General features: G+C 39.8%; 1 protein-coding gene across 13 annotated transcripts in view; it reads left to right on the forward strand.

The window, feature by feature from the left end:
- rims2a (regulating synaptic membrane exocytosis 2a) overlaps positions 1 to 12,069 on the forward strand; it is a 101,793-nt gene extending 89,724 nt beyond the window's left edge. For 8 of the 13 annotated variants that reach the window (XM_079561749.1, XM_079561743.1, XM_079561750.1 and 5 more), the window contains 5 exons: positions 8,423 to 8,564; positions 8,651 to 8,763; positions 9,161 to 9,262; positions 9,340 to 9,479; positions 9,571 to 12,068. In XM_079561749.1, the coding sequence (XP_079417875.1) occupies positions 8,423 to 8,564; positions 8,651 to 8,763; positions 9,161 to 9,262; positions 9,340 to 9,479; positions 9,571 to 9,774 (701 nt within the window). In that variant the 3' untranslated portion in view covers positions 9,775 to 12,068. Of the gene's footprint in view, positions 1 to 5,355; positions 6,043 to 8,422; positions 8,565 to 8,650; positions 8,764 to 9,160; positions 9,263 to 9,339; positions 9,480 to 9,570 lie in introns of those variants that run through there. The other 5 variants (XM_079561738.1, XM_079561747.1, XM_079561748.1 and 2 more) reach the window with 2 other exon arrangements.
- The last annotated feature ends 1,223 nt before the right edge of the window (positions 12,070 to 13,292 follow it).

Below are 13,292 nucleotides of genomic sequence, written 5' to 3' on the forward strand. Positions count from 1 at the left end.
GGCTAAACCATAACTAAAATTGGACTAAACTAGGAAAGATAATCAAAAATCTGGAATAAAAAGGTAGCTTAAACAGAGACATGTAAATAAAATTCCATCCTGAAATGGTCTGGGATGGGATGTCGGCGCGCATACTTGTACTGTGCCGTTAGCTCCATTTTTATCTGTCGACAGCAGGCAGAGGCACGTAGTAATTTTAAGCTTGTATTAGGTATAAAGCATCCAAGCAACTGCAGGAAAAAAAAAAAAACATGAGTTCACGCATTGTGCCTAAAATAGCTGCGAACAATGCAGCGCCCCTCTCCTCGTGCTCCTTCTGCAGGTTTGACGTAGTTGTGGCCCTCATTTGTATATGGTGAAAAAGCTGAACTTTGAGCTTGCAGCAGAGGTAATTCATCATTGAGACTTGAGTTTCCGTGCCTATCTCAGCAGCTCTTCTTGCTATAGCCAGAGTCACTAATTAATCTCCTGAGGGGCCAAAGCAGACATACGGTTCTCCGGATGATGCATGAAGGGAACACAGCAGCCCAGGTTGGAGCACTGCACGGGGACACTAGTGACAACTACTGCATCTGCCCTCTCTGTGGGCTGCGGAGTCATTCATTTGCATTGTTATATAGAAGTTGCCGTTATGTAATCAGTATTTCTGAGCTAGGGCTGTGGTAACCCAAATTATGAGTGGTCTGATCTCAAGAGAACTTCAGCACATTACTAAAATAGTGACACATAGAGGTCTGAGGCATCATCCTTTCTTATGTCTTTCTAGATGCCCTAGAAATCGACATGTAACTATAAATTAAGATAAGATAAGATAAGATAAACCTTTATTGATCTCACAAAGGAGAAATTCACTTGTTACAGTCGGCGTTCAAGAAGATCACTCAGAGTTAATAAAGTGGAGCTGATTAGAGATTATTGCACATGTTACTTTACAGTCTTATTGTACAGTCTGACAGCAGTGGGGATGAAGGCTTTGCGGTAGCGCTCCGTCCTGCACTGAGGGTGTCTCAGTCTGCCACTGAGAGAGCTGCACAGCTCTTCTACAGTCCCGTGCAGTGGGTGGGAGGTGTTGTCCATGATGGAGGTGAGCTTGGCTAACACCCTCCTGTCCCTCACCTCCTCCACAGAGTCCAGGGGGCAGCCCAGGACGGAGCTGGCCCTCCTGACCAGCTTGTTCAGTCTGTTCTTGTCCCGCTCCGGGGCCCAGCACACGGCAGCGTAGTGGAGAGCAGAGGCTACCACAGAGTCATAAAAATTCCTGAGCAGAGGCCTGCTCACTCCGAACGACCTCAGTCTCCTCAGAAAGTGGAGGCGACTTTGTACAGGGAGTTGGTGTTGTGGGACCAGTCCAGTTTATTGAACACCCAGGTACTTGAAACTGTCCACCTCCTCAATGTCCTCCCCCTGTATGTTCAGCGGTGTGTGCGGTAGTGGCTTCCTCGTGAAGTCGATCACCATCTCCTTCGTCTTACTGATGTTCAAGCACAGGTGGTTGCGCTCACACCAGTCCACAAAGTCTATGATGACTGACCGGTGCTCCAGGTCGTTCCCCTTAGACACACAGCCCACGATGGCGGAGTCGTCGGAGAACTTCTGGAGATGACAACTGTCCGTGTTGTATGTGAAGTCCGATGTGTAGATGGTGAAGAGAAACGGTGAGAGGACGGTGCCCTGCTGCAGACGACCACCTCAGATTCACAGCTGTGCAGCCGCACATACTGTGGTCGGTCCGTGAGGTAGTCGATGGTCCATCCATTGTAAACAGTAGTGTCCAAACAGTGTTTTTTTTTTTGACTGTGTGATTGATGATGGTTGAAGGGGTTGCTAACCCATTGGCAGGCACGCTTCCTTCAGGATTCAGAAGTACAGTAGCTTATGTTTATGAGAGAATGAATATACCCTAATATACAAACTAAAATGATTATTTACCATTGAGACATAAGGTTGATATCTTGATAAAGGTTTGCATTCTTGATGAGCCCGTCTTTATCTTTTTATGACACATAATTTATATTTCAGTAGGCCATCTACTCTGTTGAGATGAGTACCTTCATTAATTGAGTTCGTCTTCCATGTTCAGGTTCAGTGTTACTCAGGTTACTGCACCTTTTATATACTGCTATTGTGTCACTGACTCTGATTGTTCAGCATAACATACTATGCCTAAATTTGGACACAAAGCACATCCTTCCCTTTTCTGAGCACTGTACATTCCTTCCTCAAAATTGTACAGCATTAAATCAAATAGTCAACATTTAAAAAAAACAATTGAACTCGCACTAAAATAATACTTCTGACGTCCGATTGTTTTGTCTGTCAAAGAGGAAGTTTAGTGAGACATAGATTCTGTGGTCAGTTTAGTCAGACTTCCAAGTGTGATACACTGGCCACAAACATGTTCCTCTTTTACTATGAGAAATTCTCATGCTTTGATGACATTCTGTCCACAAGGCAAGAAATATTTTTACATCCTGTGACTAGAATATTCAATGACAGGTTCCATCTCTATCTTTGTTCTTTTAATATAACATGTTTTTAGAAAGAAAAAAAAAACTTTCTGAGAATGTGAGGCGTAAATGTGTGACATAAATGCAGTTTGCGTCTTTTTTTTGTTTGTTTCACTTCATTCACTTTATGGGTGAATGTCTGGAATGGTGATATTTGGGCATATTGTGAGAAACAACATATAGTTCTGAGTTGGACAAATTGGATCCATCTTTCGATTGTAAAAAGTGGTGAGACCTGCACTAAAATAGATCAATACAATACAATACAATACAATAGTTTTAATAGTTGTAGTTCTATTGAGACTTAAACTCTCAAAATGAACATTACAAATGGCTTCTTTACTGACCCCTTGTGGCAGGGCTGAGCAACTTTGGTCCTATCTCACAATGGACCACATTTTAATCGGACACATTCTTGGTTGAGGCACATTTTGTGGGCCGTAAGCAATGATGGTAGTGTCAGAGGCATTCAGTGATGCCATAGACCTAAAATTACCGATACAATTTCCTTGTTGTATCACTTACCATTTAATAGGAATGCATTGTGTTGTCAAACTTATAATTAATAACATGACCTTTTGCACAGAATCACTTTGTTGCTAAACCTAAATGGGAGGCTCCAGTAAATCTTGGCTGCAGTGAGGAATTTAAACTGGGCAGAGGGCAGGAGCGTGTTTGTCCACCTTTGTGCATGTATGGCTGTGTGCACCTCGTAAGTGCTCTGTGCGCGCGTTACAGGCCTCCATTAAAGTGGTGTTTACACTTCACAGGACTGGTGCTGTGGTCTGACGCTTGGCCCAGTCGCTCCTCATCAATCAAGTGTACCTCCGAAAGGGTCTGTCTATGATCAGGACGCCTGTGAGGACGGGCTATTATAGAGACTTCTGGGATGTGACGCCGAGTGTTGTTATATTAGAAAATAGATGAAGACATACTTTGGATGTTTGCTACCTCTGGTAATGGAGCTTCCCATCAAACAGTGGATTTCCTTTAGATTTGTCATTGTACAATACGAGACATAATGTACAAACACTGCTTCAGGTATTCTTTACTAGTCATACTTTGGAGAAGCTACTGTACATTCATTAGCCTGTTTTGAAAGTACCCACAAAACAATTTCATCATAAATTAATCGCTAATGAAACCTAAATTGTTAAGGAATTACTATGTTTTGTTTCGTATTAAGATATATCAAAATTAGGATGAGGTTGCTACTATTAGCAGTCGGAATGAATAATGCTATGGTTTTGTATGTTTAGAAACAAGTTGTCCATAATACGTGAGTGAAACGAGAGCTGGATGTGTAAGTGTGACTGTGGTGGAGGTCAGGGAGATCACAAGCAGAACTTCAGCCATATCAGTCAGCCCCAGAGCAGCTGTGGCTTTTGTGGTTGCTTACCAGCACTGACTGTAAGTGAAGAGTAAATCAATACCTTAAGGTGAAGTGGGATAAGCATCATACAAGACTGAATGGTTTTCTTTTTTAACCACAGTTTTCTCAATATCATGGAAGTCACGTGCGTTTCTTTGGAAGCAATACTGATTCCTGTTTTAATTTTAACTAGCAACGCCTATAGATATCATATACCTACAGCTGTTTAATTAATTAAAAGTTTCTTCATGAAGTAAGTGCCACAGTTATTAACCTTATAGTTTCTTGTAGCTGCAGTTGTTGATGAGTCTTGGATGTCCACGTTGAAAAAATGCCTTGAAGGTGAGAAAATTGAAACAACACGTGCAGCAGCTGAGCTGGTGATAAACGGAGGGATTTTAATTGTATGAGAGTTGTCACGCGTTCCTAGTTGTTATATAGAACCACAATTTTCTTTTATTGCTTTGTAGTATTTATAGCGTTTTATTGTACCGTAGCATTTATCTTTCATGTAGCCTTTGTTTTAACGGAAGATTTTTTATTAGTCTGGCTGTGTCAAATCTGCACTTTATAAACTGGGTGATATAAAAAAAAGAAAGAAAATACTGTAATTATCATTTCAAATGTTTTTGAAATGGTAACATTTAGTCTAAGTGTCCTTAGGAAATAAGTCATTTAGTGTTTTTTGAAAATATAAATATTTTGATATTAAGATGTACATGATTTCATTTTAAAAGAAAGAAGAAATGTGAATGAAATGGCTTGTTGTTTCATTACTAAGGTTTCAAAGATTGAATGAGCATTTTTATAAACAGTATGTTTTTACATATGCTCCCAAAGAAACATTGCGTACTACGTGTTTTCTTCTTGATGAAACGTGCAGCTGGATGTCACACATAAGTGGTTTGTTACTGGAAGCAGATTGCTCTTTGTGTATGTCTCAGGAACCCTTTCTTGAGCCGTGTGACACTGCTGTCTGGTCACATTCTACACAGCACCGAGCCTCGTCGCGGGCCTCTTCTGCCACTAAAGTATTCAAAACAAAGCACAGTGGAGTCTTTGTACTGCGTCAAACCAGCAGGTCCCTCTCAAGAGCTGGAGTTTATTTAACAAACATGGAGAACATGTCCGGATATATGTGATCTGTATGGAGCATGCACTGGTAGAAATGCAAAGTGTAAGGTGCTTAAATACAGCAAATTGTTTGTCTTCAAGGTTGAAACTCACATCTTGAATTTTCTTGTTTGCAAACTTTGCATTAAGGGTAGTTTCTGACAGGATTTTCTTTTTCAGTATACGTTTCTGCCCACAATTACTGAAATGTCAAATGTGAAGAGATTGTTGGTGCAAAGCTAAATCCATCATCACCACATATTCTTAGAAAACTCTTGTTATTTTACTTGTTTGATTTAACAGCTGTTAATAACTTATGTTGAAACTCCTTGGCTGACTGATTTACCAGGAATCTCTCATCTTGGACACCTCAGAATAAACAGACCAGTCGGGCACGTGAACACTAAGTGGCTGCTGTGGGGCAATTCTCCAGTGACGCACCAGACTTATACTTTGACAGACAAAGTAAAGCAATAATAAACTGATGAAGCCGTTAACAGATTAGCCGGTCAACCATCGAAGAGACGATACGTTGTCAAAAAGGTGAACAAAATCGAGTCCAAAAGAGGGGTTCTGTTACAGTATCACTGGGTAGAGCTGGTTCACCCGCAGAGCCAGCCGAGGTGCGCCTGAGCATCCGAGTTCTCCGATTGGCTGGAAGCGATGCAGCTTTCCCCCTCCCCCTCCAGAGAAGAAGAGGTGCTGCGGCAGCATCAGCCTCAGACAGCACAAGACTTGGACTCCGGAGCATCTCTCTATATACCCCGCTCTGATGTGCCTTTTAGAGCATATACGCATGAAAACAGATTAAACTTTAGCTCAGATGTTAAATACTGACTTTTGCAACGAAGAAAGAAAAGCGTAATTTTTATTTTTGAGTTTGAGACGCACTTTGGATTGTGACCATGGGGAGGCAAAGCAATGAGAGCTCTGCCCCGGCTGCAGGGATGCGGATACAGAGGTCGCAGAGCAAGATGAGCCTGTCGGCGTCTTTTGAGGCTCTGGCAGTGTACTTCCCCTGTATGAACTCGTTTGATGAAGAAGACGGAGGTAAGAGACAGCGACGTGGAGAGGCAGGGCCCTGGTTTGGGCTGTGGGCTGAGGGGTGCACTGCAGATGTGGATAGGATTACTGACGCTATTGATTTTGAACGGGATCAGGTAGCACTGTAATTAGCTTGATGACGGTCGCGCTGTTGTCTTAATTGGTTTGAGGACTGTGCAGAAGTAACTCGTGTGTTTTCGGTGCAGATCAAGGAATAGGATCTTATTTTATCTGTCGCATGCAGGTTTTAGACAGGTTTTTCTTTTGCACATTGTTTTTGCTACTGATTTGACCAAAGCAAAGAATAATGGCTTATTTCAAACTTGTTACTTTGAGAACCAGTTCTCTTACTATTCTAAGTTAGTAATAACCTACATGCTAACATAGAACGTCCTGCTCATCACCATTTAGGGCAACTTTGTGTCTTTGCCTTCTAATGGAGCTGTCTACCATTGTAAACCCATTGTATACACATCCTAAGCTCATGCCACACAGGCTCTATTTTAGTGACAATCTCACACTCAATGTTTCTCACACTTCAAAATGTAAGTGTGAGTACTGTCTAAAAATGGTTAGTCAAAGCCTGTTGTTGTTTATTTATTCATTCACTGGTCACACCACTTTTATAAACACTTGTTATCTTTTTGTCTTTACACATATTACTTCCCGACTCAGAAATATCAAGAGAATATTGTGATAGTTGTACATGTTTTTGGTTTGAAGGTAAAACAATTCTGGAACATTGTGCACATAGAAAACAATATTTGAACCATTTCTCTATTGCATGGTATGTTATGTGCTTTTATTTATTGTGGTTCACTGTATATATTTGAACACACTGTAATAGAATAATATGTCATTGCAAAAGTGGGTAGATTGTTAATACTGATTTATATGATCCGTCATTAATACTTTTGATTTATTCATACAACGCAATGCTGATTCATTTAATTCATAAAATGATGAATCAGCTCGCTGATAGTAAAGCTTGTTCAACTTTCTGCTTCTGGTTTCGTTGCAAAATCACGTACCTTCTTACATGTTGTTATTACCAGTAGCTTACAATTTATTCATTGAATGCTTTTCCTCTTGCTCACTTGTCTGGTATTGCCTCCTGAAATACTTGTTTTTTTGGTTCCATGTGGCTGGGAGACCCCATTGGCTAAACTAGGGCACAGTTTGGATGAGTCAGCCTATAGTTCACCTTAAAAAGAGCCCTAAACTTGTACGCCGGATGTAGCTGCTCTTAAAAGTACATCACTAAAATCCTGACAGCAGCTTTCTACCCTTGCTCTTGAATTGTGAATGGTTAGATTGGCAGCTCACGTCACTACTCCCGACCTCCGCAGCTCTGAGGCTATTGTGAGTTGTGTGAAGAGCAGGAAGAGGAAGCGTATAGGATCAGCTGAATGAACCAAGAGCACAAGGTCGAAAGATACGACTAGGAGCACTTGTACTGAGGGGTGAATGGCTATACAGATCCACAATATGTGCCTTGACGATGCTGGCTTTGCAAAGTCTATAGCGAAGACTTTATTCACCCATTCAGAGCAATTATCAACCACCGTATTACATAAGAGAGCAAAGAGCAAAGAGTAGGTAGAGGAATATTTGTCATCACATTGGAGCCTGTGAGGAAATTGAGGCAGCTTTGGGTTTGATTACAATGTGGCTTCTTCGGAAATAAAGTAGTCAAATTTGCATTAGTTACGACGCAGACGAGGGAAGTTAATGAGAGCCTCTTTTTAATGCATGGACTTTTGGACTTTTGTATTTCAATAATTGATTCTAAATCTCAACGTGCAATATTTTCTTGCTCAACTTGAGAAGGTTAAATTGCAGTGACTCCTACTTCTGTGTTTTTTGTTTGAAACCGGCAAATTGTGTGTGCCTTTGAGTTTCTGTGTAAAAATAAGGGAATATCCTATGATAGAATTTATAGAATATACTTGTGTGTACATATAAAGACCATAAAAGACCATTGCCTTGTTGTATGGCAGACCCTATGCTGCACAATGGGAGCGCGCAGGTGTACCGTATGTGATTGTTCGCGTTTGCCACGGGCCTGGCCACGTGGCTCCTGGGGAGGCAGCGGGGAGATGAGCAGCAGCAGGGCCAATGGTGCAGTCAGCTGTCGTCTTGAATCAGCCAAAACTCTCTCTGGGGGGGCGGGGTGAGCCAATGCTTACAAGGGACGTTTGTAAGCGGGGTTTACAATACTGGGAGATGTACATATTGTTCTTATGATTAATGTCTGGGCCTTTTGTTGCTATAGATGTACTGGGAAAAAAGTCCACTTATTATATGTGAATGTTTCTGTTGCATGACGCATAAAGAGACACATTGGCATTATTTGACAATCCCTTTCTCCGTCATGTGTTTTTAGAAGCAGGGGGAAAGAAGTTGCGCAGCACTATCCAGAGGAGCACAGAGACAGGGCTGGCGGTGGAGATGAGGAACCGCATGACCAGGCAAGCCAGTCGGGAATCAACAGACGGCAGCATGAACAGCTACAGCTCCGAGGGAAAGTAAGGAGGCTCTGATGTGATTGCAGGAATAAGTGTGTTGCATAGACTGTATGTACAGTGATTAAATGCATTTGATTTCTGTTTAGTCTCATCTTCCCTGGAGTGAGGCTTTCCTCGGATGCACAGTTCAGTGATTTTCTGGACGGTCTTGGTCCTGCCCAGCTGGTTGGACGACAGACACTGGCCACTCCTCCAATGGGTAAGAATAATGTTACCTGGATATACAGCACTGTATATATTTATAAAATTAAAAGGAACAAAAGTAGAACAAATAAAAGAACAACCATCCCCTCTCTCTAAAATAAAGCATATAACAATAAATAAATATATATATATATATAGTATAATAAAAATGCATATATACATATATATAATAAATAATTGTGTTTTTTTTAATAAGTCAGTCAGTCAGTCAGGTATATCCTCATCGATTTTAGTAGTATTGTTTCTGGGGTGCAGTAGGACAACAGTTCTGTTATCTATTGTTTCTGGTTTGGAGGGTGTATCAATGTCCATGCAGTTCTATATAATGCACTTTTTGGCTACATAGCCCAAGGATTTTCTTTGAAAGACTAACTGAGGCTCGTTTTTTCCAGGTGACATTCAGATTGGCATGGTGGAGAAGAAAGGAGCGCTGGAGGTGGAGATCATTCGAGCCCGTGGCCTTGTGGGAAAACCAGGTTCCAAGGCACTGCCAGGTAATTTCATTTGACTTCACAAAGTATATATATATTTTTTATGCAGCTTTTAACATCATGCTTTTTCTGCTCTTCAGCACCATATGTAAAGGTCTACCTTTTGGAAAATGGGGTCTGCATAGCCAAAAAGAAAACAAAAGTAGCAAGAAAAACCTTGGATCCTCTTTACCAGCAGCAACTGCCGTTTGAGGAGAGTCCAGCAGGGAAGGTTTTACAGGTAAGGCGTCCTCTGTACTGCAGTATTTGAATCGTGTTCAAAACTGTCAAAAATGTTGGATTGTAAAGTTGACTGTCTTGTGTGTGCTTAGGTCATTGTTTGGGGCGACTACGGACGCATGGACCATAAATCCTTCATGGGTGCAGTTCAGATACTGTTAGACGAGCTGGACCTGTCCAACATGGTGATTGGCTGGTTCAAGCTCTTTCCTCCTTCCTCATTGGTGGACCCCACTCTGGCCCCATTGACACGAAGAGCTTCCCAATCCTCTCTGGACAGTTTCTCTCGGTCATAGCAGCGCGTGGACTGATAGCGTTGTTGTAGCAGCCAGTGTTGCAATACAGGTCACGCCCCCTGTTACACTGCATGCTTGATGTTGTGTCTTCTGAGCCTGTTCTAGGGGTGCAGCAGTGATCCTGTTTTTGAGCAAAAACGTTGCACACATTGTGCACGAATGCGAAGGGTGTTGCAGGCGCCTGGCCGCGCCGCCGTTTGGACGAAGCTGGAATGAACTCCTTAGCACGAGGATCTGTCAGTTCCAGGTTTTCATCCAATTCAAAGCCATGGGGGTCAGTACTGGGAACCACTAAATGAGTTCTACAGAAGCCCTTTTTGAATGAAAAATAAATGTTTTGCTTTAATTTTGATTAGTTTTTATTATTTTTTTTATTTTTATTTTTTTTTCCTTTTTAATGTCTATGTGCTTGTGTCTGAAGGGGTGAGTTTTTCTATTCAGATGCTTGGTCACGCCATGCCAACAGACCTAGCGGTGTAGATGGAGTTTGGAGACCACTTTGGGTGAGGTGTGTCCCGGCTTGTATCCACACTTCCCCCAAAACTCAAGCAAATGGCCCACTTACTGATTGGGTTATATGTACAAACCACATGGGAAATCAGAAAGGCTACTTTAAGACATTTAGAAGTGACAACCATCGGCACTTCATGCAACATAGAAAAGTCCCATGAAAAGATGTACAATCTACCATCGTTCTTTCTCTGTTGATATATTGTATGGAATTTTAAAGAGATTCTTTTTTTAGTTCATTTGCATGGACAAATTTAGCAGAAAAAAATAAAATTATTTTCTTGAGGCTGCAACTTGCAAAAAAGATGAAAAATAAATAAAACAGATCAGCCATTTTCAACAATTTATATTATTTTTTAAAAATAAATTTCACTAGTGCATGGTTTTCAAGGGGAGTGAATGCAACATTGTGATGAAAAAAAAGGACATTGTTTCTTTAGACCACTCAGAGTCTGTGATTTGCAGACACGCAAATAAGGTAAACCTAAGGAAACTTTTGGAGATATTTAACAGAAAATGTTTATGTGACAAAAGTGATAATGAAAAATACATGTAAATGATTTATTTCATTGTAAAAGGCCCAGGCCTTATAAAGATAAACATTATGTGCAAATTGTACATGTTTCTCTTTTCTTCCTTGTCCCAGGGTACTCACCATTGTACTATTCATGCTACCATTGTCAGTCCCCTGATACTGTCCAGATTGAGGACTTGGGTTACGTTACCGTTCTGTATGGTTTCCGTATGTTTTTCTGTTGGATTTGATTTGTTTAACAAGCATGTTGAAAAGGATTATCTGCAACATGGCTTGGGCACACCTTACAGTAACTCAGCATGTTTTGATAAAGATGATATTTGGAATTTTTGCAGTTTCTTGTACAGTGCATGTCCGCGTCATTACTTTTCTTCCCCACCTTCAATTGAACTCAATGACAAATTAGTTTTCTTGGTCTTCTAGGACCAGCTATTGAATTTTTTGAAGAACATTCCACCCCCAAAGTCATGATTTGTTTCAGGTTTTTGAGGAAAAAAAAACAAACAGGTGACAAGTAAAATATTTTATATTTAACGAGGTTTGAGAAAAGAGATGTGATTGCAAGTGTATTTTCTTTCAGTATTGTTGACAAACATGCAAAAATATCTGCATCGATTCCAGAGACGTCTATAGCTAATCCAGAGGCAGCGATGCGTGTTGCTGTGGTTCAGTTTTCGGGCACTGTCTGAGAAGAGAGCAAATCACAAATAAGGGGTTTTGCCACAGAAAATATCTTTTTCTTGTTTTAATAAAAAGGAGAATTAATTTACTATATTTTTGTTAATTTTATTTAATGGCCAAGACCAGTTAATTTTTTATTTTCTATTTTTAGTAATTATAAGTACTTCTCATTTGTGGGAGGTAAATGAAACTTCTAGTTGCAGTATGTCTGAATGAAAATGAGCTGAGGCATTGTTCCTTTTCCACACAATGAGTATTGTGGTTTTTTTTTATTTTCATGTCTGAGAGAAACATTGTATTGAGCTACAGTGTAAATTTACAGTGTCTATTTTCAGTTGATTTTTCATTGTACATACTTTCATATGTCAGAAATGGCATAAAGAGCTACACAGACGACTGAGCAGGAGCAGGAAGAATGCCTCATGTGATCTATGACAAAGACTCATGTTCTGATCCTTTTGAATGCCTTTTCATTTTCTCTTTTTTGGTGCAATGTGTTAATGCCAAGGCTATGTCTTGGTGAAGTATGGTTGAGTACAGAGATTTATGTAAGTTATTTTTCAAATTAAAAATAAAAAAATGATATTACACTGATGTGGCTCGCTGTGTGATCCAGGAGTTTTATGCGTACTGTGAAGGGTTTTGGTATTAGGCAAACATTATACACTGTAAACCCGAATAGTTATGATTACTAAAGATAAAGATTAGTTTTACAAATACCATAAACTAAACAAAATAAGCTCATTAGACATTGCCAATTATTAGTCTTTACTTACTCGACTAATTTCCAAATTGTTTGTAGTAATCAGTTTAGTTTAATTAAATGATATAGTCATGCACGTTTAAGTAATCATCCCTTAAGAGTTATATGCTTTCATGACTAATGTGTTTAAGTTACAGTAACTTAATCTCATGTTTACATAACTAATGTTGTTTAATGCAATGCAATTATACAGATATGTCACAACTGAATATTAAGATAGATAGACACAAATTTACTTATAAACATTTGTGTTTATTAGTATTTATGAAAAAAAAAATAAAAAAATAAAAAACAGTACCAGGTATCTAAACATAAGTGCAACAGTGCACAGACACATACAGTTGCTTGTTTGGCAGCCATTGTCATCAATAACATGTGCATTAGTGGAAAACTTGTAATCAACTCTTCTAGGAAACCGTGTATAGTATTAAGTAACTACAAAAGACAGTGAGACGTACACTTTAATGTTCACAGGTATTACGTCTGTCTTCTTGCCCATTACATACAGTCATAATATTAAATGACTCCAGAGCAGTGATGTTCCCATGTTCCCTCATTAAGTTCCAGCTTTATCTCTGACTATTGATTGAAATGCTTGGGAATCACTGTAGTCTTTATAATAGCTCAGATTTACACATACATAAATCAGCCATGTGTACTCATGTGCATACTCATAATTATTTTGAGAATTAACATATGAACATTAAAATGTGCACCTGTGGATTCTGGAGATAAAGCACACCTGCAGAATTGATAAGGGGAGAAACCTAATCCCCAGCCTGACCTGAATCCTTTTGTTTTCAGTTTTATGAGTCAGTGCATTAGGATAAGTTAAGACAGAACTAAAAGAAAATACAGTAACAAGTACTATTACAAGTAACAGTAATTGGTATCTTACGTACGTAATGGATAATAGAAAAAACATATTTCCATTATTGGCAACATTATTTTTAGTTTCAAAGCTGGGTTCTTGTATTTGTGGTCTAAAATACTGGTGACTGATACGTGACCGGTGACTTGAAATCAGTT

Source organism: Gobius niger, assembly GCF_951799975.1.
Source record: "Gobius niger genome assembly, chromosome: 8".
NCBI classification, from domain to species: Eukaryota; Metazoa; Chordata; class Actinopteri; order Gobiiformes; family Gobiidae; genus Gobius; species Gobius niger.